Source organism: Coffea arabica, chromosome 1c (assembly GCF_036785885.1).
Source record: "Coffea arabica cultivar ET-39 chromosome 1c, Coffea Arabica ET-39 HiFi, whole genome shotgun sequence".
NCBI lineage: Eukaryota > Viridiplantae > Streptophyta > Magnoliopsida > Gentianales > Rubiaceae > Coffea > Coffea arabica.
This window is the reverse complement of record NC_092310.1, coordinates 57,207,254-57,228,779: the sequence shown is the minus strand read 5'-3', so window position 1 is coordinate 57,228,779 and position 21,526 is coordinate 57,207,254. Positions and strand designations below refer to the sequence as shown.

The 21,526-nt window shown below is 37.1% G+C and overlaps 3 protein-coding genes across 11 annotated transcripts; 2 read left to right on the top strand and 1 right to left on the bottom strand.

Annotated features, from left to right (window-relative positions):
- Positions 1 to 16: 16 nt before the first annotated feature.
- Positions 17 to 5,290, bottom strand: LOC113713863 (uncharacterized). Of its 7 annotated transcripts, XM_072081447.1 has the most exons (11): positions 4,777 to 4,917; positions 4,603 to 4,691; positions 3,543 to 3,884; positions 3,232 to 3,304; positions 2,985 to 3,097; positions 2,720 to 2,804; positions 2,546 to 2,618; positions 1,677 to 1,732; positions 944 to 1,009; positions 512 to 577; positions 17 to 404 (listed from the first exon to the last, which is right to left on the bottom strand). In XM_072081447.1, exons 2-11 carry the CDS (start codon positions 4,620 to 4,622, stop codon positions 324 to 326), a joined length of 975 nt encoding a protein of 324 aa, XP_071937548.1. In that variant the 5' UTR covers positions 4,623 to 4,691; positions 4,777 to 4,917; the 3' UTR covers positions 17 to 323. The 7 variants fall into 7 exon arrangements, 6 of the variants coding, with proteins under 6 accessions (XP_071937548.1, XP_071937536.1, XP_071937538.1 ...); XM_072081435.1 differs by lacking the exon at positions 4,603 to 4,691 and having other exon boundaries at positions 3,543 to 3,889; positions 4,749 to 5,278; XM_072081437.1 differs by lacking the exon at positions 4,603 to 4,691 and having other exon boundaries at positions 3,543 to 3,868; positions 4,749 to 5,278.
- Positions 5,291 to 9,677: 4,387 nt separating this feature from the next.
- Positions 9,678 to 16,919, top strand: LOC140037234 (phosphatidylinositol/phosphatidylcholine transfer protein SFH9-like). Of its 3 annotated transcripts, none has more exons than XM_072081420.1 (15): positions 9,678 to 10,206; positions 10,506 to 10,575; positions 10,685 to 10,970; positions 12,361 to 12,460; positions 13,041 to 13,307; positions 13,425 to 13,502; positions 13,625 to 13,726; positions 13,805 to 13,854; positions 13,935 to 14,034; positions 14,138 to 14,236; positions 14,325 to 14,417; positions 14,949 to 15,033; positions 15,427 to 15,812; positions 15,938 to 16,012; positions 16,266 to 16,919. In XM_072081420.1, the coding sequence occupies exons 2-15, from the start codon at positions 10,569 to 10,571 to the stop codon at positions 16,332 to 16,334; spliced, it is 1,797 nt and encodes a 598-aa protein (XP_071937521.1). In that variant the 5' UTR covers positions 9,678 to 10,206; positions 10,506 to 10,568; the 3' UTR covers positions 16,335 to 16,919. The 3 variants fall into 3 exon arrangements, with proteins under 3 accessions (XP_071937521.1, XP_071937529.1, XP_071937526.1); XM_072081428.1 differs by having other exon boundaries at positions 10,067 to 10,206; positions 14,952 to 15,033; positions 16,266 to 16,552; XM_072081425.1 differs by having other exon boundaries at positions 10,115 to 10,206; positions 10,527 to 10,575.
- Positions 16,920 to 17,996: 1,077 nt separating this feature from the next.
- Positions 17,997 to 19,634, top strand: LOC140037227 (uncharacterized). The gene has a single exon (XM_072081415.1). The coding sequence runs from the start codon at positions 18,293 to 18,295 to the stop codon at positions 19,382 to 19,384; it is 1,092 nt and encodes a 363-aa protein (XP_071937516.1). The 5' UTR covers positions 17,997 to 18,292; the 3' UTR covers positions 19,385 to 19,634.
- Positions 19,635 to 21,526: the final 1,892 nt, after the last annotated feature.

Below are 21,526 nucleotides of genomic sequence, written 5' to 3'. Positions count from 1 at the left end.
ATGACCAAAAACAATATGCCAAAAAGATCTTTCATGCCCAACTTGGCCCTTGAATATATAAGGTACCCTATTTTACGGAAGTTACAGGGACAGATGCCAGCTTTCAAGCAATTATACGGTGAGTGCATGATTGCAAGTTCCCTAACCAAATCTGTAAAGCCTTCACTTAAAAGGGTGTCTGGCGGTGGTTATTCAACAAGCTGTTGCAAAACCATCCATACCCTGATTTTTCTCTGCAGTAGTTAGTCCCTTTACAAGCACGTATTGATAGTTTCCAGGCTGTGTACCCCAGGAAATGGTGAACTTAGAAACAGAAACCACAACTAACTGAAGTTCTTACGTCGCAGATAAAGGAACAATGCTGTCAAAGCAGCTGCAGCATATGGGATGATAGTCCAGATTCCCTGCAAAACAGCGCAGTACTTACAATTAGTAGAAGCACTAAAACCCCTTGCAATGCATTCCCTTGTTTAGGCAACCATATGCTAATCCGGGGAAAATAAAAGTTTACCACTACAGTTGCAACAGTGGCAAGGGCAAACACTGGACGGTCTCTGAATAAGAATCCAATCCCCAACTGTCATTTAAAAAAATAAAAGGCATAAGCTTATGGAAGAAAAATATCGTGACAAAGTGTTTTCATAGCTTTGATAAATGTAAAATGCAGTTACTATTTTTGCAAGACCATATGAATCTCTAGGATGTGTGATATATTCACTTGTTTGCGAAAGAAGCAATTAGCCTCACCATTAAACTTGAGTTGCACTTAACAGCAGCATTATCTATATTCCTTCCTTTTCAAGCTGGCAACTTTACTATAAAAGATGAGGTCTCTTTTTTTTGGGCAATCAAGTAGGAACAGCTATTTTACTCTTTCCCTGCATGACTAGTCTACAATCTAGTTTGCTGGTAATTGGTGTCCTTTTATCTGATAGAATAATACCTGAAGTGGAAGTGTTATAAGACCACCACAACAGACACCGGCAAAGAAAAACTCAGGTGATATACCCTGCAAAAAAGTCGTACTTCAGGAAAAACACACTGCAGTTATGGCATAAAAATCCACATAGTTTGCAGTGATGACATAAAAATCCGCATAATAGTTGAGTTCCAGCAACAAGTAAGTTTACGACATTTAAAAACTAGTTAGGAACTTTAAAAAAACTAACTACATAAAAACATAAAAAGAAGAACCATGAAGTGGTTGCACTCTCAATTCGAGGTACCACACTGGTGATCATATTGCCTTTGCTGCATAAACTAATGGTTCCCAACATCCAGAGAAGACAGAGACATCAAAACAGAAAATTTTACAGTGCAAATGCAAATGCAAGATAGACTGAAGCTTCCCAGCTTGATTACTTTGACAGCAAGATGCAAGAAATCGGTAATTGCCATGACGCATCAAGATAGAAGGAATGCTTTGTTTCAAACTGTTAACTCATTCTGCTCCGACACCAAAGCTTAGTATGCATAGCATGCGGTAACAACCTTTTCCTAGTCAGCACCTTAAGATGAAGAAAATCATACATCACAAATGATAATGAAATCAACCAGGTTCACAAAATAATAGCTTACAGGAATTTGGATAGAATAGATGTCAATTACATAAGTTGTTGTGTCAAAGTTCGTACTAGTAAAGTAATATCTTGCTCGGGAGAAGAAATAATACTAACCATTGCACCTGCTAAAAATGCTGTAGGATTCCTCACACCTAACGAGAACCGTTCAACTGCATATAAGAAAACATAGACTTACCAACAAATGCTCAAGAAATTCAAGAAATGTCAAATAAAATGTGCTACGGTGCCCCAAGAGAGGAAGGAGATATTGTTATGTTGATAAGCAACTATTAGTAAGTACTCAAGAAGCAGACCCCAATGCAGGCAATGCTGATTCTGGAATGGAAACAACACCAAGGGACTCTACAATGGTTTTGAGAATAAGGTGGCAGCACTACTGGTGGAAAGCCAATCATTTGGAACTCTTAATTACGCAAAAGCTTTTATTATGGGTACTTTAAAGCAATACCAGATAACCGAAACCATTTCTCTTGAACTTTTTACACTATTTTAAAGATTGCTAAAACCAGTAAAATATATTATCGCAAAATTTCTTAATATACGTTTCTAAAAGAAACAGCTTTTTGGAGGCAAACTTTAGTATCAGTATTAAATTTCTTGAGTAAGAGTCAGCATAATTATAGCTTGATAGGCTTTCATTGGGTACCTGTGAATGCTAATTAAAACAAGCAAGTCAGAGAATGTCATTAAATATTCCACTGGTTTGGGGAAGGTTTGATGTTCTACTTCAGCTACCACTATCAACACTTCAATTATCAGCTGCCCGTGCCATCCCCTTATAAAGTGGTAACATTAACTATCCTTTTAAATGTTTATGAACTATAACACATAAATAGTGGAATCTAACAGAACTGGTTCGATTAGACTGTAGAAGCTCATATTACAAGTCATTTCAAGCAGCATTTGTACGATTGCAAGTATGAAAACATGCAAAAAGGAGCTCTGAAGCTATTTAGACTCACCAACACCAACTAGATTTCCATATTTTTGGACAACGCGCGTGATTTTCAATGCTTTCTCTCTGCCAATTCCTAACTATACCAAACAGAAATTATTCATATCACTTTACTATTTCAAGGTCATATAAATACCTAGTTACATTTACTGCATATCAAAAGTCTATAGATCAAACAGACCTTTGAAGAAACATCATCGGATGCCCCAGATTGTCTGAAAAGCTTGCCAAGGTAAAATGGTATCATATCACTAATGCAAACTCCCCTGACAATATTCACCATGTGAATTAATATATTGAGGACAAATATTATTGATCCTTTAGTCGATTAATATTTGTGACTAGCATGAAGATTAAAAGGAAAAAAAATTTGCAGCTTTACATGCATTACTGGAGGAGGTCCATAGCATAATTCATTAGCTCAAATTGAATCAAGCCCAACTAACCAGTAAACCCATAAAACCGTGGATACAATGTAGTGAGCGTTCCTAGAGAATGAATCAAGAAAAGAATGCCATGTGCCATCCAGTGAAAGCATCCGCGCTAAAGTGATGCCAACCTACAGGATAGATGACAAAGTTAAGCTCAGAAAAAGAGAAGCACTCCAAAAAAGGACAAGAAGACCCACTCAAAGTCCAGATGTCAAAGAGCATAAGAGTCTGCCCAAAAAAAGTACCAGCAGGAAGGACAGACCCATATATTTAAAGCCTCTTCACTTATGAAAAGACCGCATCCTGCAGCCATCAGAAGCCAGAAGTAGATCCACCTGAAACCAGGGACCTAAAGATAATTAAACATACTGTTCTCTGTAACCAAGAAGCAAAATGTAAGAGAAAAGGAGAATGCTTCTGCTATATTGTTAAGATTTGGAAAAAAAGAATATTAAGGTACCCAAGATATGGCAAATTAAGTTATTTCAACGTAATATGACATCTGAAAGCATAGCAAGGCCAGATAATCAGAAACAAACAAGGACACAATTTGTGAGCAAAATAGTCAAGTACCCTGGAGCATATTCTGGAAGTATAATTCTGTATCCAAAAGCTCTAAAAGAAAAACCAACAGCATGTGTACTTAAAGCGGGAGCAGATGAACTATCAACTAAATGTTGAATGCCAAGCAGAGATCTTTGATGAGGCTGTCTAAAGCCAATGGATAGCACTGTAATTGCCAGAGCCACAGCCAGGAGTACCACTAGTTTTGACAGAAATGAGATTTCTCCACTAGCTGCTTTGCCTTTCAAACTTTGCATTACATCATCAGCAGCCTTATGTTGTCCCTCTGGTTTGTCCTTAGATGTGGAAGACTCATCACTTTCAGGACCCTGATGCTGAAAGCATTTGAACCTACACTTCAATAGCATGAGATGGAATAAATGCATAATTAATCTGCTACATATGCAAGACTAAATTAAAAACCGGCGGCAGTCTCTTGTATCATAAAAGAACAGTAATAAAAGGAAAAAAATAATAATAGCATGCTACAGCTGCATCACAGACAAGTATCGGTTCTCAGAGAAATGAAAGGCCCTTGGGGGGCAATGATTCGTTGCAGTTTCTTCCAATGCAATGCCTCTGCTCCTGAATTATCATTCTCATCTTGCAATATTCCCCATTCAAATTTTAGCAACGGCAATATATCTCCCTTATTAATGGATGAAAATTAAACGACATGGTATCACATTGACGGTGGTCATGCTTACATTATGTTCTGAGATGAACAAAAGCTCCTAAGATATATACACAAATTCTGCTGACCATACCAATTAAACAATCAAGGGCCTAATCCCACACTATGTTCATGGAAAGCACCATACGTAATTCCTCCAAAACCATTTTACTGATCATAATCACAAACTAATCTGGAGCCTCATCTCAAGTTGTCTGGATAAGCTAAAAGAACTTCCCGGACCACTTGTACTCCCGCTGTATTCAGGGCTACCATCATATTCAAGGGATGCATCACAAATCAAAACTCTATCCATGATAACTTTAGGCTAAATGGAAAATCAGGAAGCAAAAATGGAGTTAATTATTCAAAGAATCAGGTATTATCAGTACTAACATTAGAGACGTCTTCTTCATTTCTTTCTTTCTTTCTTTTTTTCCCCTCTTTTTGACATGCTACGCTAGTATGTATCACAATTCAGCAGCCTGGCAAAATGTTTACATTGTAAAATATCAAGAAATTTACTAGTAGAAGATTACCACCTTAAAAACAAGGACAGGAGGGAGATACCGAGATGCCGAGGGCTTAAAATTCCAAAGATGGTGCGGTGCAGTTGCACTTTTGAGTGTAGTGTTCGGTAGCGAGGAGGAGAAGGAAGGTGTACGACAACTGGTGGGAGCACCACCACCGAGCAAGAACTTGATATGTGGCAAATTGCAAGAGATGAGAGCCGTAATTAATGGACGCCCATTTGCTACTACAACCGCCATTGGAGCAAGAAGAATAATGGAGTAGTAGTACAGTAGTACTATATATTGTACTTGTACTGGTACTGGTACTACTAGGATGTTTCAAACTGGGGGACCTTGTCCTGCTGCAACTGGACCGGGTCGTTTAGACCCTTCGGTCTTTAGGAACAGCTGCTGCTGTTGCTTGTGCTACTATTCTTGGCGTTGGTGGAAGCAAAGGGTGGGGAGCGTGTGGTGACTGGTGAATTGGTGCTATGTGAACTGTGAAGACGACGAAATTGGGATTTGGATGAGCTGATACTGCCCTCTGGTCTGCATTATGCACGGATTATTTATTATGTCTGTGGTTGGCAGCCTCGGCGCTTGGAGGAATTGGGTTGGGGACTTGGGGATATGCCTTTTTTAGTGTTTTTGATTACCAAAAGATTCTCCCAGAGTTCTGGGATGCCAATTATTTATCTCGGGGACTCGCAGGATATATTCTCTCAATCTCACTTTGATAGTCATATTTTTCAATTGAAGAATATAATTATATTTTAATTTTTTAAAATATCATTATTCAATGTAAGTTGTTGTTACTATAAACCTATCTCATTTAACGAGAGTTGATTCTTTTTTTTTACCATTAATTCAAGTTCTCATAAAATTATACTCTAATTAACGTGAGTGTATTTTAGGAAAATAGCTACCTAAATTGATTTGATTGTTCTAACAAAATTAATTATTTTTTTAAAATTATGTGAAAAAAAAAAATCAAGACTATTAAAGCAGGACGGGAGGATTACTTTTTTTAATGTTTTTGATTACCGAAAGATTCTCCCAGAGTTCTGGGATGCCAATTTTTCTTGGGTCCCGCTCTTTTTTTTTAAGACAAACCTGACGATTGACACTAGGAAGCTTCTTTTGGACTGGTTCCGAAATTGCTCATCGCTCCCATTGATATGGAGTATGTTGGCAGTAACCCGTCACACTTTTTGGGTTGATTCATAATCAATTAGGCCCAGTTTTGGGACTTTACAAGAGAAAAGAAAAGAATAGAAGAGAAAAAATGACAAATTCCCCCCACGATTGTTAATGATGTACTTTATTCATTTACCATCAACAACTAAAGTATAGTGCAACTAATCCGCTTTCCATCTTTTTTTTTTTTTCATTCAATTTCTTCCCATTTCCTTTGTTTTTCTTCCCACTAAAAACTCCAAAGCAAGATAACACCTTAAAATATTTGTTTCCATTATCTTCATTTCTCTCAGTCAAACTAACAAGTATATAACCCTCCTTTCTAATTTCAAGAAAACCAAAATGAGAACAAAATGGCATTGGAAAGAAGGCAGATTGCGGTTAGCAAGCAGAGTCGAGAACATCTTGATTTAGTAGTTAAAGTATAGGTTTCATAATTTAAAGGTCCTAGGTTCCAATATTCTTATATTCTTTCACTGATTCTTAAATTCTATTCCTCCTCTGCTAGGTGGGGAAAAAAAAAAGTAAAGTACCTAGTGGGATTGTAAACAAATCAAGCCGATCGCAAATGGCTCGAGTTCGAACGAGAGTTTAAAAATACTAAATTCGTTAATTCGAAAGCTTACTTGAGTTCGATTATATATATTATTTATTATTTTAATAGTAAAATTACACATATATATCCCTAACATTTTATTATTTGTTAATAAAATTTATTATTTTATTCATTTTTCAAAAAATAAATAATTTTTTAAAAATTTTTTAAGCTTAAACTCAATTTTGACATTTTGAACTCGTCGAACTCGAGTTCGAGTTCAAGTTTCATAAAATTATATTAAAACTTGATTCGATTAGTACGAAATTAAACTTGTTTACACCTCTAGAACCTATTGCCTAGCAGGCATTTGACATGCCAAGTTGCCAACTGCCGCACCTTCATTTGAGGCACACGTTTTGCATAATTGCTACATTTTTTTTTTCTAATTTTACACAAATTTTTATGCATGCATTTGAAAAATCATCATAGTTATCACCTAGACTATATTCACTTTTTGCAACATTTTCACTTTGTCACTTAAATTTCAATTTTGAACACTTCACACCTTAAGTTCTCAATTTCAAAAACCGTGCAGCCTAAACTCTCAAGTTTATTCTACTTAAATCCAATTAATGATAATGTCAACAAAATTAACGGCATAGAAAACCCTACAAATCAGTAATAATATGTTCAAAATTGTCAAAAGGAGCTAAGGTATTGCAGTTGGAATAAAAAGGATATATTATAATTAATTTGCACTATTTTTTATCTCATTAATTTTGCTAACAATGTGTGTGTGTTGGGTAGGAATTATTTATTAAAAATTTATTTGCTTGCATCACAAACACATTTTTTAATACACTTTTTTATCTTGTCATTTACTTTTTTATTTGACATACATTATATAACAAAAAAAAAAATGCTACAGTCGTTATTTCAAATAATGACCAAGACCAAACAAATAAATGATAATGTGATGAAAATAGTAAAAAAAAAAAAAAAAAAGAGCCAAAAGATCACAGTTAGAACAAAAACGATACGTTGTCATTGATTAATTTAAATGGGATAAACTTAAAGTTTAGGGTGCAAAATATTAAAATTGAGAGTTTAGAATGTAAAATACTTAAAATTAAAATTTAGAATATAAAACGAGAGAGTGATACAAGCTCAGGTAAAAAGTGGAGTGGTTATCGCCTTAATAAAATCACAAGCTTGACAGTATTCAATGGTCAAACACATCATGTCGCATCGTGTTGGTTTTATACTTCTTTTGGTCGACCAACGCTAGAAGGAAGCAACCAAGACAAGGAATGCAAAGATTACCGGGTTTGTTTTTGGGTCTGTTTTTGAAAAACTGTTTTTCACATTTCAAATGCTATAATAATGTGTATTTCAAAAACAACTCCAAAAACACTATATCCAAACAATATATCAAAAACAACTCCAAATACATATTTAATATGTTTATTTCAATTTGTATATTTCAATTATGTATAGGATATATATATATATTATATTAATTTTTATTTTATTATATATAAAATATATTTTTATATTTCTATAATATATTTATACAAATATTATGTATTATATAAATTACTCGACGGCGGAAATTCACCGGGAGCAACTTATCTGCAGGAAATATGACTTTAAGCAAATTTAGAAATGGCTTGCGTGAAAGTCAAACTATCAACCGAACAGAGGCTAAAAGCGAAAAAGAAAGTCATACATACCATTACAAAAGATGTTTTCGTTTTTCATTTGCTTCAACTCTCAAATGTAAATCTAATCATTAAAATATACTACTAGTACTTAGTAGTATTATTCTGATCCACATATGATTATTCTTTTTTTTTTTATTATTGAAAGGCATTCATAATCACTGAACAATCTTTCAATATTTGGTTGGCTATGTGCTTTCCATGATCCACATTGTACCTAATCACATTAGTATTAATTAAGTTATTAAAAAAAAGGTGCGCTGCCTAGCGGTGGGTACCGGGCAGTCCAGGCGCCTAATCCTAATTCCCCTAACTAACTAGTACTAATTGATTAGGTCTGTTCTGGTTTGTCGTAATATTATTGTGAAAATGTAATTAGTATAAGTTTTTAGTATTTCTTTTGCATATCTAAAAGAAAATCTAAATTTTAAATACCCCAAAAAAAAACGACAATATAGAAATATTCTTTATTATTCAAAGTAAACAATCGAAAATGAGATGAAGTAATGAATAGAGCAAATTATATGGATGGTCCCTAAACTTTTGGAATTATCGAGTTTTTACCATTGAATTATTAAAAATTTAATTTTAGCCACTGAATTATCTAAAATTTAGATTTCGGATCATTTCGTTAGATTTAATCGTCAACCATGCCTTTTTCTTTTGTCTTGTGAATCGTACAGACACTCAGATCTGACATAGTTAATGATCAAATCAAACGGAATAACTTGAAACTTAAACTTTAGATAGTTCAGTAGTCAAAATTAAAATTTGAAAAGTTCAATGATCAAAATTCAAAAATTCTAAAAATTTAGTGGTCATCTAGATAATTTGCCCTAAAAAATAGAAACCACGAGAAAGGCTAAATTCAGTACTTGACTATCAACGACTAATGACCAATGTTTTTAAACCCGGATCGGAAAGTGAATCGAAAAATCTTTCGATTCACGGTTCGATCGGTTCAATCCCGATTCAAAAGTTTACTAATTTTTTATTTATTTTAGTAGTGAAACTTTTGAATAAAATTAAAATATTTATTTTAGAAAATAAATACTTAATAAAAATCGGTTGAACCTCCTCGTTTTTACTGGATTTTATCGGTTCAACCGGTTCTTGATCGATTCAATTAATTCTTTGGCTTTGTAATTGAATCGGATCGAAGGTATAACCGGTTCGCGGTTCAACCGGCCGGTCATGACGGTGACGTCGCCAACGCCAACTTTCCCAATTGCCACCCGTCCCGTGTGAATCTAGAAGCAGTAGTAGCAGTCGTACTCGCAACGGAAAGTCAGAGCATGGAACACAAAACGACGGCGTCTAAAAGAGCATCTGAAGTGGACCGACGGAACAGAAGCCCACCGTCGTCTCAGCTCCCCACGTCACCATGCACCCACCCGCCCAAAAGCGGCCGTTGTACGCTACTCGCTCTTTCTTTTTTTTTTTTTTTTTTTTTTCCCTTTGACAAGGACAAATCCCCTGTCCCTGACCTCCTCCTGAGAGTCCGAGTTCTGGCTCATTGTCGTTTTGTTCTCTTCTTCCCGTCTCTCTCCTCCACCTCCTCCCTTCTAGAGAGAGAAAGTCAGTTCACCTCGCCTCGTAAATACAGAGAACGTTACGCATTGGACGCTCTCACGAGGAACGCATTGTTTTCTTTTTACTTTCAGTAGAGAGGGAGAGAGGGAGAGAGAGAGAGAGAGAGCGTGTTAGTAATTAGTGGTATGGTTGCTTGGGAAGGAGGAGGTTGGGACTCTTCTTGTGCGTGAGAGAGAGAGAGTAGTAAAGACGAAGCAAAGATATTAAGCAGTAGTATTACCTAACACTCCGCAGCAGCTCTTGTTCACTCTTCTCTCCATCCGCCGTGTTTTCTTGCATATACATATATACGGATTTGTATGTATAGATTACTAACCTACCAGGAATTTGAAGAGAGACAGAGAGAGAGAGAGGCTTAAAATATTGCTGATGACATGAGCGATCACTTTCTCCGTTCATTGCCTTTGAATCTGTAAATGCGGCTGATTTTCCCATCAAGGTAGTTTAACTGGTCATGGATCCACTCGTAGTACTATTCTATTTGAAATTTGAAATCCAATTCATCCCTACTTTTGTTGATTTTTCCAACCGCTTCTTCATCTACTTTCTTCTGTTTAATCTCTTTCTTCTTTTCTTTTAATAACATTAGTATTGTTATATAATTTTCTTCTTCTTATTCTTCTTTTCAACTAGTTTCTGATATTGTGAATGAATGTGCCCAAGTTTGTCGTTTCTCGTTCAATCTATCTTTAAGTAGCTTATCTGTATTGACGTTTTATGCCTCCATGGATTACACAGCCTCCATTGATTACACAGCAGATTTTGCAGAGTTGAGAGTTTTTCTTATGAATTCCGACCATAATGCCAGGTACTTCTATCAGTAAAAGTTTTGGATAGTTGGAGAAAGCTTGGAGCATGCAACCGCGCAATCTGACTTTCTTCTTCTTCTTCTTCTTTAATTGTTGTTTGATTTTTAGAAATAGTTTTAGCTCGGGAAGATGATAGAGCAAAGCGATTTGATTTTGATACCTCTGAAGATGAAAAGAGAATGACTAGGATCAGATCTTTGAAAAAGAAGGCTTCAAAAATCACTCACACTCTCAGGAAACGTACTAAGCGGGTTGCTCATTGCCGATTTGCGTCTATCACAACAGAAGATTTTCGAGATGAGAAGGAAGAGGAGGCTGTCAATATATTTCGACAAACCTTGGTTGACAGGGATCTGCTTCCAGCTTGTCATGATGATTACCATACCATGTTGAGGTAGATGATCGCGTTCTACCACAGTGGATCCCTTTTTGTTTTTGGGTGGGGGTGAGGGTGGGATGTTAGTTCTTTTGTTACCTTTTGTGATTTTCCATTGTAAATATCGCAACTAGTTAGAATGTTATACCAGTATCAATGTAGAGTTATATCTGACATATCTGGATTCTCCAGTGTAAGAAAATCTTGACAAAGTTTTTGCTGTTTGATCCCTCGGTTGAAACATTTATGAACAATCTGTAACTGGGAGAACTATGCAGTAACTGGATTTTGGTTCGTTGATTGGTAGATGCATAAATCACGAAAAAATACTTAGGGATTCTGATGGAAAAGAAAATCGGGATGTCATTTTTCTTTCATTGCCAATGTAGCTGAGCTGAAGCAATGCCCTTGTGCCGTTGCCAAGTTTTAGTGCATGTGAAACTGCAGCAGAATGGTGGCAAAGTTTACTACTCTTTGACATACTAGGAGCTTAGAGCCCCTCACTACAGTGTTTAGTAAGCAGCAGAACGAGCTATGCAAGGGTTGTAGGGTTGAATGTTTGTAGTTAGAGCACGTCTCGTTCCTGATTGAGAATTGAGGGTTATGTTTATACAACACAAGTTCACTAAAGCCTTTCCCCACCTTTGTTGCATCACTGACAGATTCTGTCATTTGGGGCCCTCTGTCTTTTCATTAAGTGAGAACTTGGACTCTAATGAAACCTATGCGTGGCTTAATTAAGAATTGCTTCGAGCTGCTCAAGTTCTTCTCCGCGTATACTTTTTTTTCTTTCCTAATTGGTAGAAGACAATATAATACTTAAACTGTCCTTACTTATTGCCCCAGATAAGTGAAATATTAAGGTAGAAAATGATGTAAAGAGAGTGCATAGCATTCTCATTCAGCACTGCTTTGTAAACCTCTCTTTACCGTAATGTCAGTCGAATGGATCCCTTCTGATCTGCTGTTACTAAACTTTCAATCTTTTCTTCCCCTTGTTTGATGCCTTGGGGGGGGGGGTGGGAAATTTCCATAAAGTTGCCTTTTAAAAAATAAAAATAAAAATCTTCTTAATTTGTATTTTTGGTTCTTTACAGTGATGAGACAGATTGTATACTTGCCGTCAGCTTATCTATGAATGGGATTGTTGATCATTTTACCCGTGTTTCCTGTTTACGGTTTTTTAACCTGATGTGTGTTTCCCAAAATACTGCATCCCCTGTGGTATATGCCCCAAATTTATCATAAAGAAAAAGGATTAACTAGCATAATTCTTTGAAGAAGAATTAGTACCTAGAGCACTATAAACTTTAGTCTTGTGTATCTTTCTGGTAAGTCTGGTAATCATGCTCTTTTCTTTTCATATGGCTTGATGAAATACAATGTCTTTTTTGTTTGTTTTTTCCAGATTCTTAAGAGCAAGGAAGTTTGACGTTGATAAGACAGTCCATATGTGGTTAGATATGCTTAATTGGAGGAAAGAGAATGGAGTAGACACAATTATCAAGGTAGAATCCTGTTTTTTGTGTTTTGATCTATTTTTTATTCTGCTAGGAACAGAATTGGCATGTAATAAAAATATCCTTTGAGTGAGTCCAGAAGCTAATTGACGCATGCAATCTTGATGCGAGTTTGCCAAAATCTATCTTTTGAAATTTGTAAAGCATGATTAAATTCTTCCTTGGACTGCCTAAGATTCCAGATCTTCCTGCTTCTTCAAGTGTCCAACCATTTCGCTTGCTCAAGTTTCTGGTTGAATCACTACCTCTGCTTCCTATCACTGATCCTTAATTTCTGAAGTTGAAAGGATTATCCTTATTGTTGGATTCCTTTTTTCCCCTTTTTTCCTTTTTCAAGTTTTCTCGGGGGGTGGTTATCTGCAGCATATAGCTGTTTTTGCGACATTGTTCATTAAATGGATTATTTTGTGCACTCGTGTTGCAAAATTTATAAAGTTCTCGTGTTTCAACCTTCCTAGTTAAGTTCTTTTCATCATCATTAATTTGTCTTTCTGAATATTATTTGTATGTTTTAAGTTATGTGTCTTTCCCATTCTCACTGTGCTTTGACAAAAATTTTCATATATAGGACTTTGTATATAATGAATATGAAGATGTTCAGCGATATTATCCTCATGGTTACCATGGTGTAGACAAACAAGGACGACCTGTCTATATTGAAAGACTAGGTAAAGTTGAGCCCAGTAAACTTATGGGTGTCACCACAACTGACAGATTCTTAAAGTATCACATCCAAGGGTTTGAAAGAATCTTCGCTGAGAAGTTTCCAGCATGTTCAATTGCAGCCAGGAGACATATTGATTCTACAACAACAATACTGGATGTGCATGGACTGGTTTGTGCTTGGCCTACCACTTCAATGCATGTGGTTCCTCATACGCTAAAGTTCATTACGTGGGCTATTAATTGTAGTTGTGTAGACTTATCTCTTTTTCTTATTCAAATATTGTAGAACTGGATGAGTTTTGGCAAGATTGCACATGATTTAGTGATGCGCATACAGAAAATAGATGGTGACAACTACCCTGAGGTGCCCAAATTCCTATAATGGTTTTAAGAGATTTTCTTTCTTAAAAAGTAAAAAGAAATAACTTATTTCCCTGTTCATGTCAATGACCGATCATTTTATTATGTGTACATTATCATGTGCAGACATTACACCAAATGTTCATTGTTAATGCTGGTAGTGGATTTAAATTGCTGTGGAACACGGTGAAAAGCTTTCTTGATCCAAGGACAACTTCAAAAATACATGTAAGGTGCTTTCAGTGTTCATTTCAAGATTTGGAGGTTTAGTGATTGCTTATTAATTAAGTTTTTCTGATGACACAGGTATTAGGCAACAAATTCCAGAGTAGGTTGTTGGAAGTTATAGATGCCAGGTGATTTAGTGATAATGATAGCGCAACTTCTAAATAGCAGCACGTGGATGATTTTCATACTGAACTCATTTCTTGGACAGTCAATTGCCAGATTTTCTGGGGGGAGCCTGCTCCTGTGTGAATGAAGGCGGTTGCCTTAGATCTGACAAGGGACCCTGGAATGATCCAGAACTAATGAAGGTTGGCTTGTTCTTTCCTTACTGTTTAGATACTTCTTGTGGTATTCTTCTTTGAAATACCAGTATGCCTCTGTCACAAACTGTGAGCCATCTCTTTCTTGCAGCTGGTACGTGCTTTACATGCAAATGAAGCTACTTATCTATGGAAATCTACTGGCCTTTCTGATTGTGATGATATTGAAATCAAGCCGATTCCTAGTAAGGTAAGAGTTTGTACATTCATGTAGTGTATCGCCAATCTTGTCCAGCTACATTTCATGTTTTTGGGTAAAATTTTGCATCTTTTTGCAGGTTCTAAGCAGCGAAATTGACTCTGCCAAGACTGGATTAAATGTTGGATCTTCTTCTTCTCGCATCATACAATCAGTGCCACCCTCTAATAAAGTAGGCTTTTTCTACTGCTGCTTTAGATTTTTTTAAGTCCTGTTATATATCTACACATGTACAAGGAAGAAACAATTTTTTTGTAGCCTATATGCATTTAGTTATTAGTCGCACGAAGTCTGAAGCACCAATATGGTTTTAACTAATGCTGAATGGACTAATTAAAAATTCAACTTACTGTGATAGTTAACGTGGCAAGCCTACAGTTGGCTTTTATTTGTGCTTTGTTTACTAGAGCTCATATGCCACTAATACAACTAACTTTTACAAGCGTGACTTCTCTCTCTCTCTCATTTTTTTAGGGGGGGGGGGTGAACATAAGTCCTAAATAAAACCTACTATTTAGTATAACTAATCTTCAAATTGAATTCCCACATGTTTGAATATTCATATGAAGTTACTTGATAGGAGTGCTTTCTTATTGCCAACTGAATGGTTAATGTACTTCCATGTGGTTTATTCTTGTGTTCAAACAGTGACTAGTGTCTCTCTGATCTTTGATTTCATGCTTGTTGGGTGTATTGATTACAGAAGACAACAAAGAGACTTGCTCCTGTCTGCAGCATGGTTGAACAAGATGGCTGTGACTCTAGAGCTGAAAATTATATTCATTCACGTAAGTAGCCGTAATGCTACTCCCCCATTGATGATTTTCTCTTGTCTTTCACCATATGAGTAGAGTTATCTTTTTCTCATAATTGGATATGAATTGGCCTTGCTTAACATTCAGTTGGTTTAGTTTTCTATGATATGGAAGTTTCGTGGGTCTTTCAACTTGTCTTTGGGTGGGTGCTTGGAGTGTAACACTATACAAGAAGTTTGAACGCAAGACCTGTATGCTGCCTTCAAATCAAGGACCTGCACAAACTTTTGGTCATGGGAACTTCATTAGATTAACTGGGCTTTTTCAGGAATTGCTACTTCTTCAGTTATTTTCTTTACTCTCAGGGACAAGTTGTGTCTTTTTAGTTGATTGTTCCTTTTTTGTTGTTCTTTCTGGCTCTTTCAGGAAATTCAACTAATGTTACTGTGGAAAGAAGACTGCATCAGAAATCTTTTGTAGATGTGGTGATGGATATCATGTTCAAGTTACTTGCATGGATATATATGTTAATTCCTGCTTTGAGTAGATTATTCAAGATGAATAATGGGGAGAACTCATTGGAGAACCAGCACAGACCGGAGCTGGGAATTCAAATGTCTCAAGGAGAACGACTTTTGCAGGTGAAAAATGATGACCTTGATCCATGCTGGCAGAGGTTGCAGCATCTAGAATCTGTGGTGAATGAGCTGTTGAATAAACCTACAAAAATTCCTCCAGACAAGGAAGATATACTACTTGAGTCCATGAATCGCATCAAGTCCATAGAGTATGACTTGCAAAAGACGAAGAAAGTAAGATTGCAGCTTTAGTCTCAGTACTGGAAACATGAGCTGTTCCAACTATGAAACTTGTAGTTTGATAGAACTGACTCTTGTATTAGAACTGATTGTTGATCAGGGAAATTCTTGCATTGCAGGCATTGCTGGCAACAGCATCAAAACAAGTCGAGCTTGCTGAATCCCTTGAATCGTTGAGAGAGAGCAGCATAAGAGTAAGTTCTCATTCCCTCTAGAATTAAGGAATGTCCAGAAACACCCAGGCTACCAAAATTTTTGAAGGAAATCAGTTTTCCACATTCTTAAGCATTGACGGTAACACGTATCTTCTTGGTCAGTTGTCTGGCTTTTAGTAATAAGCTAAAAAAGATAACTATTTTATTTACTTCACAATGTTGTGTAGATCAACTTTGTATTTTTGACCCGTTTACGCCCATGTCGATGATATGGCCTATTTGCTCATAACAGGCAACAAGCAGTTGTTGGCTTCGGAGCAGCAAGTCTTTATCTCGGGGAACCACTACACCGCTGACTTAGAAAAAACTTTTTTGAGTTTAAAGTTTCTTCAATTGTGCCTCTATCAGTTGAGACGCACAAAATTTTTTGCTGCAAGTACATTGAACAATATCCTTTGTGGTGCAGAAACTCAGCGGATGGCACTCTTAAGGTACCTATTCTGTTCTGTTAGTAGTACAAAGATCATGGCCATTTTTTCCAGCCAAAAACAAAGATTACGACTTGCATGTTGCAAGGCATGGTTTCTTGAACCAAACCGCCCCCCCCCTCCTCCTCCTCCTCCTCCTCCTCCTATCCCACAGATCATTTCTTTCTTCTTTCTTTAGGTTGTTGGATAAATAGTTGGAGGACCTCGCCAACTGGTACTGAACTCTGCCTCGTTTTTCTTTGGAGGTGTGAGTCTAATGTGACAGCTAAATATTCCTCTAATCTTGTATACAGTATAATACATGCGTTATACATTTTGAGTTAATAACACACTTGCAGTACAGGAAGCGGATAATAAAATCCAATAGAGAAATGCTGGTTGCATCTTTACAGATTTTTGTGAATAATGTATTTTGTTGGGACAATTTTGCAGCTAATGAAATGAGAGTGACTTGGTTATCCCTGTTAGTGTTAGGTTGTGTTATATGTTGTTTCCTTGGGACGGTAGAATTCTTTCACGCCGTCTGAACTTCAAATGCGCTGCTGATTCCGTACACGAATGCTGAATGCTCTATGTGAAGGATTCTGCTGAATTTTCATTATCTTCTCACCTGCGCAAGCATCGTCAGACCATTTACAACCCTCTCTCTCCCTTCCAACCAAATAATAAAACAAGAATGGTCACGTTGCCCACATCAATTGACAAGCCAACGCCTATGGCTTTCCACAAATTGACAAGAAACTAGTGGATGCTTAAGCAAGAAATGAAGCGCAAAAAAAAAAAAAAAGAAATGAAGTGTTTTTCAATCAGTTTACGGCGCTGGATAACAAAAGGTACACACCTTTCTGTAGACTTGAATTGGATTAGGGGTTAGGAACGTGGGTAGTTTTTTTTTTTAAATGTAAGTGGGAGTCCAAATCCCATCTTGCAAATGTGGAGAGATTGTTTGGGCAGAACATTGTGAAATTGATTGCTGTTGGACTCATGAAATCATGCATTGCTACTTGGCAAGTAGGAAGTAGAACGACCGTTCTCCCAAAGTATTGCCTCCAAGCCTCAAATGTTTGCAAACAAGAACAAATGGTAATATAGTGTAAACAGGGGTAGCATCGAATTTTAACCAATAAAATAAGTAATATGAAATGTGAAAGTTAAAAAAAAAAAGATTTATAATTGAAAAAAGAGAACATGAAATTTAAAAAGTTATAAGTAGAGTGTCAGCTTTATAAAGTTTGTAAATGGGATATATTGGCGTCTTATAAAAAAATTTTTTGTTGCAAGTAAAACTACGAATGTATAATTTTTTTTTTGCATATACTAGCACTTGTATATGCACATACATTATATGCGCATATTCAAATATATATATATATATATATATACACGTATACATGTATTGATTCAAGCATACGTATATATATTCATCAAGATACGCATTCTTATTTGTTGAGACTTATATTTCTATTCAATAGATACAGGAAGTTGTGAGAATAATTTAGTCATTTAGTGATAAAGTTTTCTAATTATTTTAATTTGTAACGGTGAGCCACGTCCATTTATAAATTTTTCAACACTTAAATTTTCCCTATAATATACTATTACATATGGTTTCGGGTAGACCCAGAACCCGAACCGGAACTTGGAGAAGACCGTGCCGGGTCCACCAGGATGCAATTGCGCCCGCGCCCACCAGCGCACCAAGGACTCCCTCAGCCTTATCCCACCCCTCACCAACTGCCAACCACCTCCACCGCCACCAATCCACCACCTACCCCATCAACAAAACCACTTCCCCCTTCCCCAGAACCACCCCTCCATCAACAGCAAATCCATGGACAACCCATCCTCACCACTACTCCTTCCCCCATCAAATCTAACCCAGCCCACCGCCACCGCCACCGCCATTACCACCTCAAACCTTCCTTCCCCGGATATCAAACCCAAGCTCGAATTAATCCACGCATTTAACCCTAATCCTAATTCCAATTCCAACAGTCACACCCCAACATCACCCCCCAAGAAAACCCAACCTCTCCCCTGGACCCACCAGGAAACCATCTGCCTTATCCAAGCCTACCAAGAAAAATGGTACTCTCTCAAAAAAGGCCAGCTCAAAGCCAGCCAGTGGGAGGAAGTTTCCATCACCGTTGCCGCCCGCTGCGGCTATGATGTCCCCTCCAAATCCGCCACCCAATGCCGTCATAAGATTGAAAAACTCCGAAAAAGATACCGGGCCGAGCGTCTTAAGCCTTACCCCAATTCTTGGCAGTATTTTGAGCTCATGGACCGTATGGAGCGTGGGCCTTTGCCCATTTCAGCCGCGCGCCCCGTTGCCGCTGTTAAGTATAAAAAGAACGCGAATTCTGTTGGCGGTGGTGGTAATTATGACGAGAGTGATAGTGAGGAGGGCGGAGGTCATTATGGTGGCCTTGAGGTTAAGAAAAATAAGTTGAAGAGCATAAATAACATAGTTAGAGGAGGCGAAATTGGTGTGAGTGGTAGTAGTAGTAGCAATAGAAATGTGAATAGAATGGGAATGAATAGGAATTTCGGTGGTGTTGGTGAGAGTGCGAGAGTTTTAAGAGGACTGAGAACTCCCATGAATCAGAAGCGGAAAGGGTACTTTCAGAATGACGAAAGCGATGAGGAAGATGAGGAGGAGAGGGATGAGGAGGAAGGGCTGGAAGAGGACAAAGAAGTGGTTGTGGGGAGGGAACTGGCATCAGAAATAAGGGGTTTTGCTGAGAGGTTTATGAGAATGGAGAATAAGAAGATTGAGATGATGAGAGAGACTGAGAGATATAGGATGGAGATGGAGAAGAAGAGAATGGATATGATTCTTGAAGCTCAGAGGAAGGTTGTGGACACAATTGGGAGGGCTTTTGGAGCTGATAAGAAAGTGAAGATGGCTCATGAAAATTGAAGGGCATGTGCTGACTACTGGGGTTTCCTTCCTTAGACCTGAATTTTTTTTTTATCTTTTTCTCTTTTTTTTTTTTAAATTCTCTGTGGTATTAAATAGTATTGTTTTTTTATTCCCCTTCTTTTCATCCTGATGATGTGCCTTAGAATCTTATCAGTTTGTGTACAGACTAGGTTGGAAGTAATAGTTCTGAATCATAATTTAGTAGGTTCAAGAATGCCAATCGAAACAATTTTATACCTCTGCAAAATGTTTGCTGTCAAATGAAAATTTTGAAAAAAAAAAAAAGCATTTCAAATGCAGATCATCTGTAAAAAAACGATGATACGTTATTATAGATGAATGGATTAGTTCACTTGCAGATGAGCTTTTGCTTCTGCTTATAGCTGTAAGGGCAAGTGCAGGTTTATTTTGAATTGAAAACAGTTGAGTTTGAGTCCAGGATTTAATTACCCAGAAATAACAATTTCATAGTTTTAAAAAAAGAACAGCCCACTCTTTTGGTTTTTTGTCTCCATTCTATTGGAATAGTTGACATATCTGTGCTCATTCTTTGCATTTGATGAGAGATTTTGAGATTGGATTAGGTGGATACTCGTCCAAGCATTTTTCCAATTAGCCGCGGGATTGTTTTGGAATGTTCGCATGATAGTTTGGTTTTCTATGGTTTCTGTTCCCTAGGTGCAGAAAGTGATTCCAGAAGGTTTAATTTACAACAGTTGCATTTCTTGTATAACCAAGGCTAAGATTAGCTTCCTGTCTTCCCGTGTTTTTCTTTGCTTCCTCGTACCTAAAGGATTTGACACTGTTGGATCATACGGAGAATTAAACGTTGTTGACATCATTGTTTTCTTGTATCTTTGTAGTATGTCAATTCTCTCGTGTACTAGATGGTCTTGCACGCATTCTATTGAACAATCACCAGCAGCCGCATATAGCATCATAATGAACCATCAGACATGACATATTCACCACTAGCACGTCTGGTTGTACAGGTAATGAGAACGCATGCCGAACTAAACTTGGTGCAGTCCATAAAAGCATGAAGAATTCTTGCAATCTGTAAACTTGGTGCACTACGTCGTAATTTGTTGTTATTTGCAGGAATCAGCCTTAAAAATCATGGTTTGTACACTCTTTATAGGCATGCGCAGGTTGGCATGTTATGATTTTTTGGGCAAGTAACTGATTGCATAGGTATGTTAGGATCATTTTGTTGCAGAATATTGATCATCTCCTGTTGCAAGGTTGCTGCTCTTTCAGATTCTCCCGGTCGCGTAAGGATCAGTTTGCAAAAGCTTGTTATAAAATGAATAATAAATGATGACAGATCACCAATTACAGATTTTAAAGGTTAAGAGTGACTGGCCTTAAAGCCAAGAGAATTTGAGCTGATTCTCATCACAGAAATGGCAGTGAAATAGGGGCTTGTCCAGTACTCAATCTTGAATGCATACAAGTATGTGGCGCGATAGCTTGCTACAAATCCTCATTCCTCCTTGTCTAAACAGACTTATTTGTCTTGCCCTTTGGATTTTTATGTTGTAAATTCATAGCATAAAAGCTGGTTGCTTTTTGACTCCTGGGATTAGACAATTTTGACATCCCAAGTCTGGAAAAGAGTTTCTCTGCTATTAAAACACACTAGTACTATCATCATGATTGGTAACAAAGCTCCCTCAATGAGTTACCAAGCGTTGTACCTGACCAAGCTGTTTGGACGGACGTGCAAAAAGTTACATCTTTTAGGTCCAGCCTTCGACCATTTTTGGATCGATGGTAAAACCTTAAAAGGGAAGGGATACTCAGGTAAATAAGACGTAATACGTGCAATGTGGAAGGAGCATGGTACCTCAGAGGGTCTAACGTCCTGTAGAATTTGTTGAGACTAAAAGACGCAACAACGCCCACCATATCTTCGTCTGATCGCAGTTGCAGAAGGAAGAACGAATATATAAGACGTTGGCAAGAAAACGAAGGAAAAAAAAAAAAAAGAGCATTTTGGTTTTCGATGATTAGAGAATCGTCTTTCACGTGCAAATCATGGGGGACTGGTTTCTAATCATTCAGATTTTCCGCGATTTAGGATTCTCTATAACCATAACCATAATTATCACGCGCAAATGTGACAATTTACTATAT

Coding starts and splice junctions, on each gene's coding strand:
- LOC113713863 (XM_072081435.1), bottom strand. CDS start 4,976: ATGGCGGTTGTAGTAGCAAATGGGCGTCCATTAATTACGGCTCTCATC. Junction 2,805..2,984: donor ACGGTTTTATGGGTTTACTG/GTTAGTTGGGCT, acceptor GAATATTGTCAG/GGGAGTTTGCATTAGTGATA. Junction 578..943: donor TTATAACACTTCCACTTCAG/GTATTATTCTAT, acceptor TTTAAATGACAG/TTGGGGATTGGATTCTTATT.
- LOC140037227 (XM_072081415.1), top strand. CDS start 18,293: ATGGACAACCCATCCTCACCACTACTCCTTCCCCCATCAAATCTAACC.
- LOC140037234 (XM_072081420.1), top strand. Junction 13,503..13,624: donor ATGGTGACAACTACCCTGAG/GTGCCCAAATTC, acceptor TATCATGTGCAG/ACATTACACCAAATGTTCAT. Junction 16,013..16,265: donor TGAGAGAGAGCAGCATAAGA/GTAAGTTCTCAT, acceptor TGCTCATAACAG/GCAACAAGCAGTTGTTGGCT.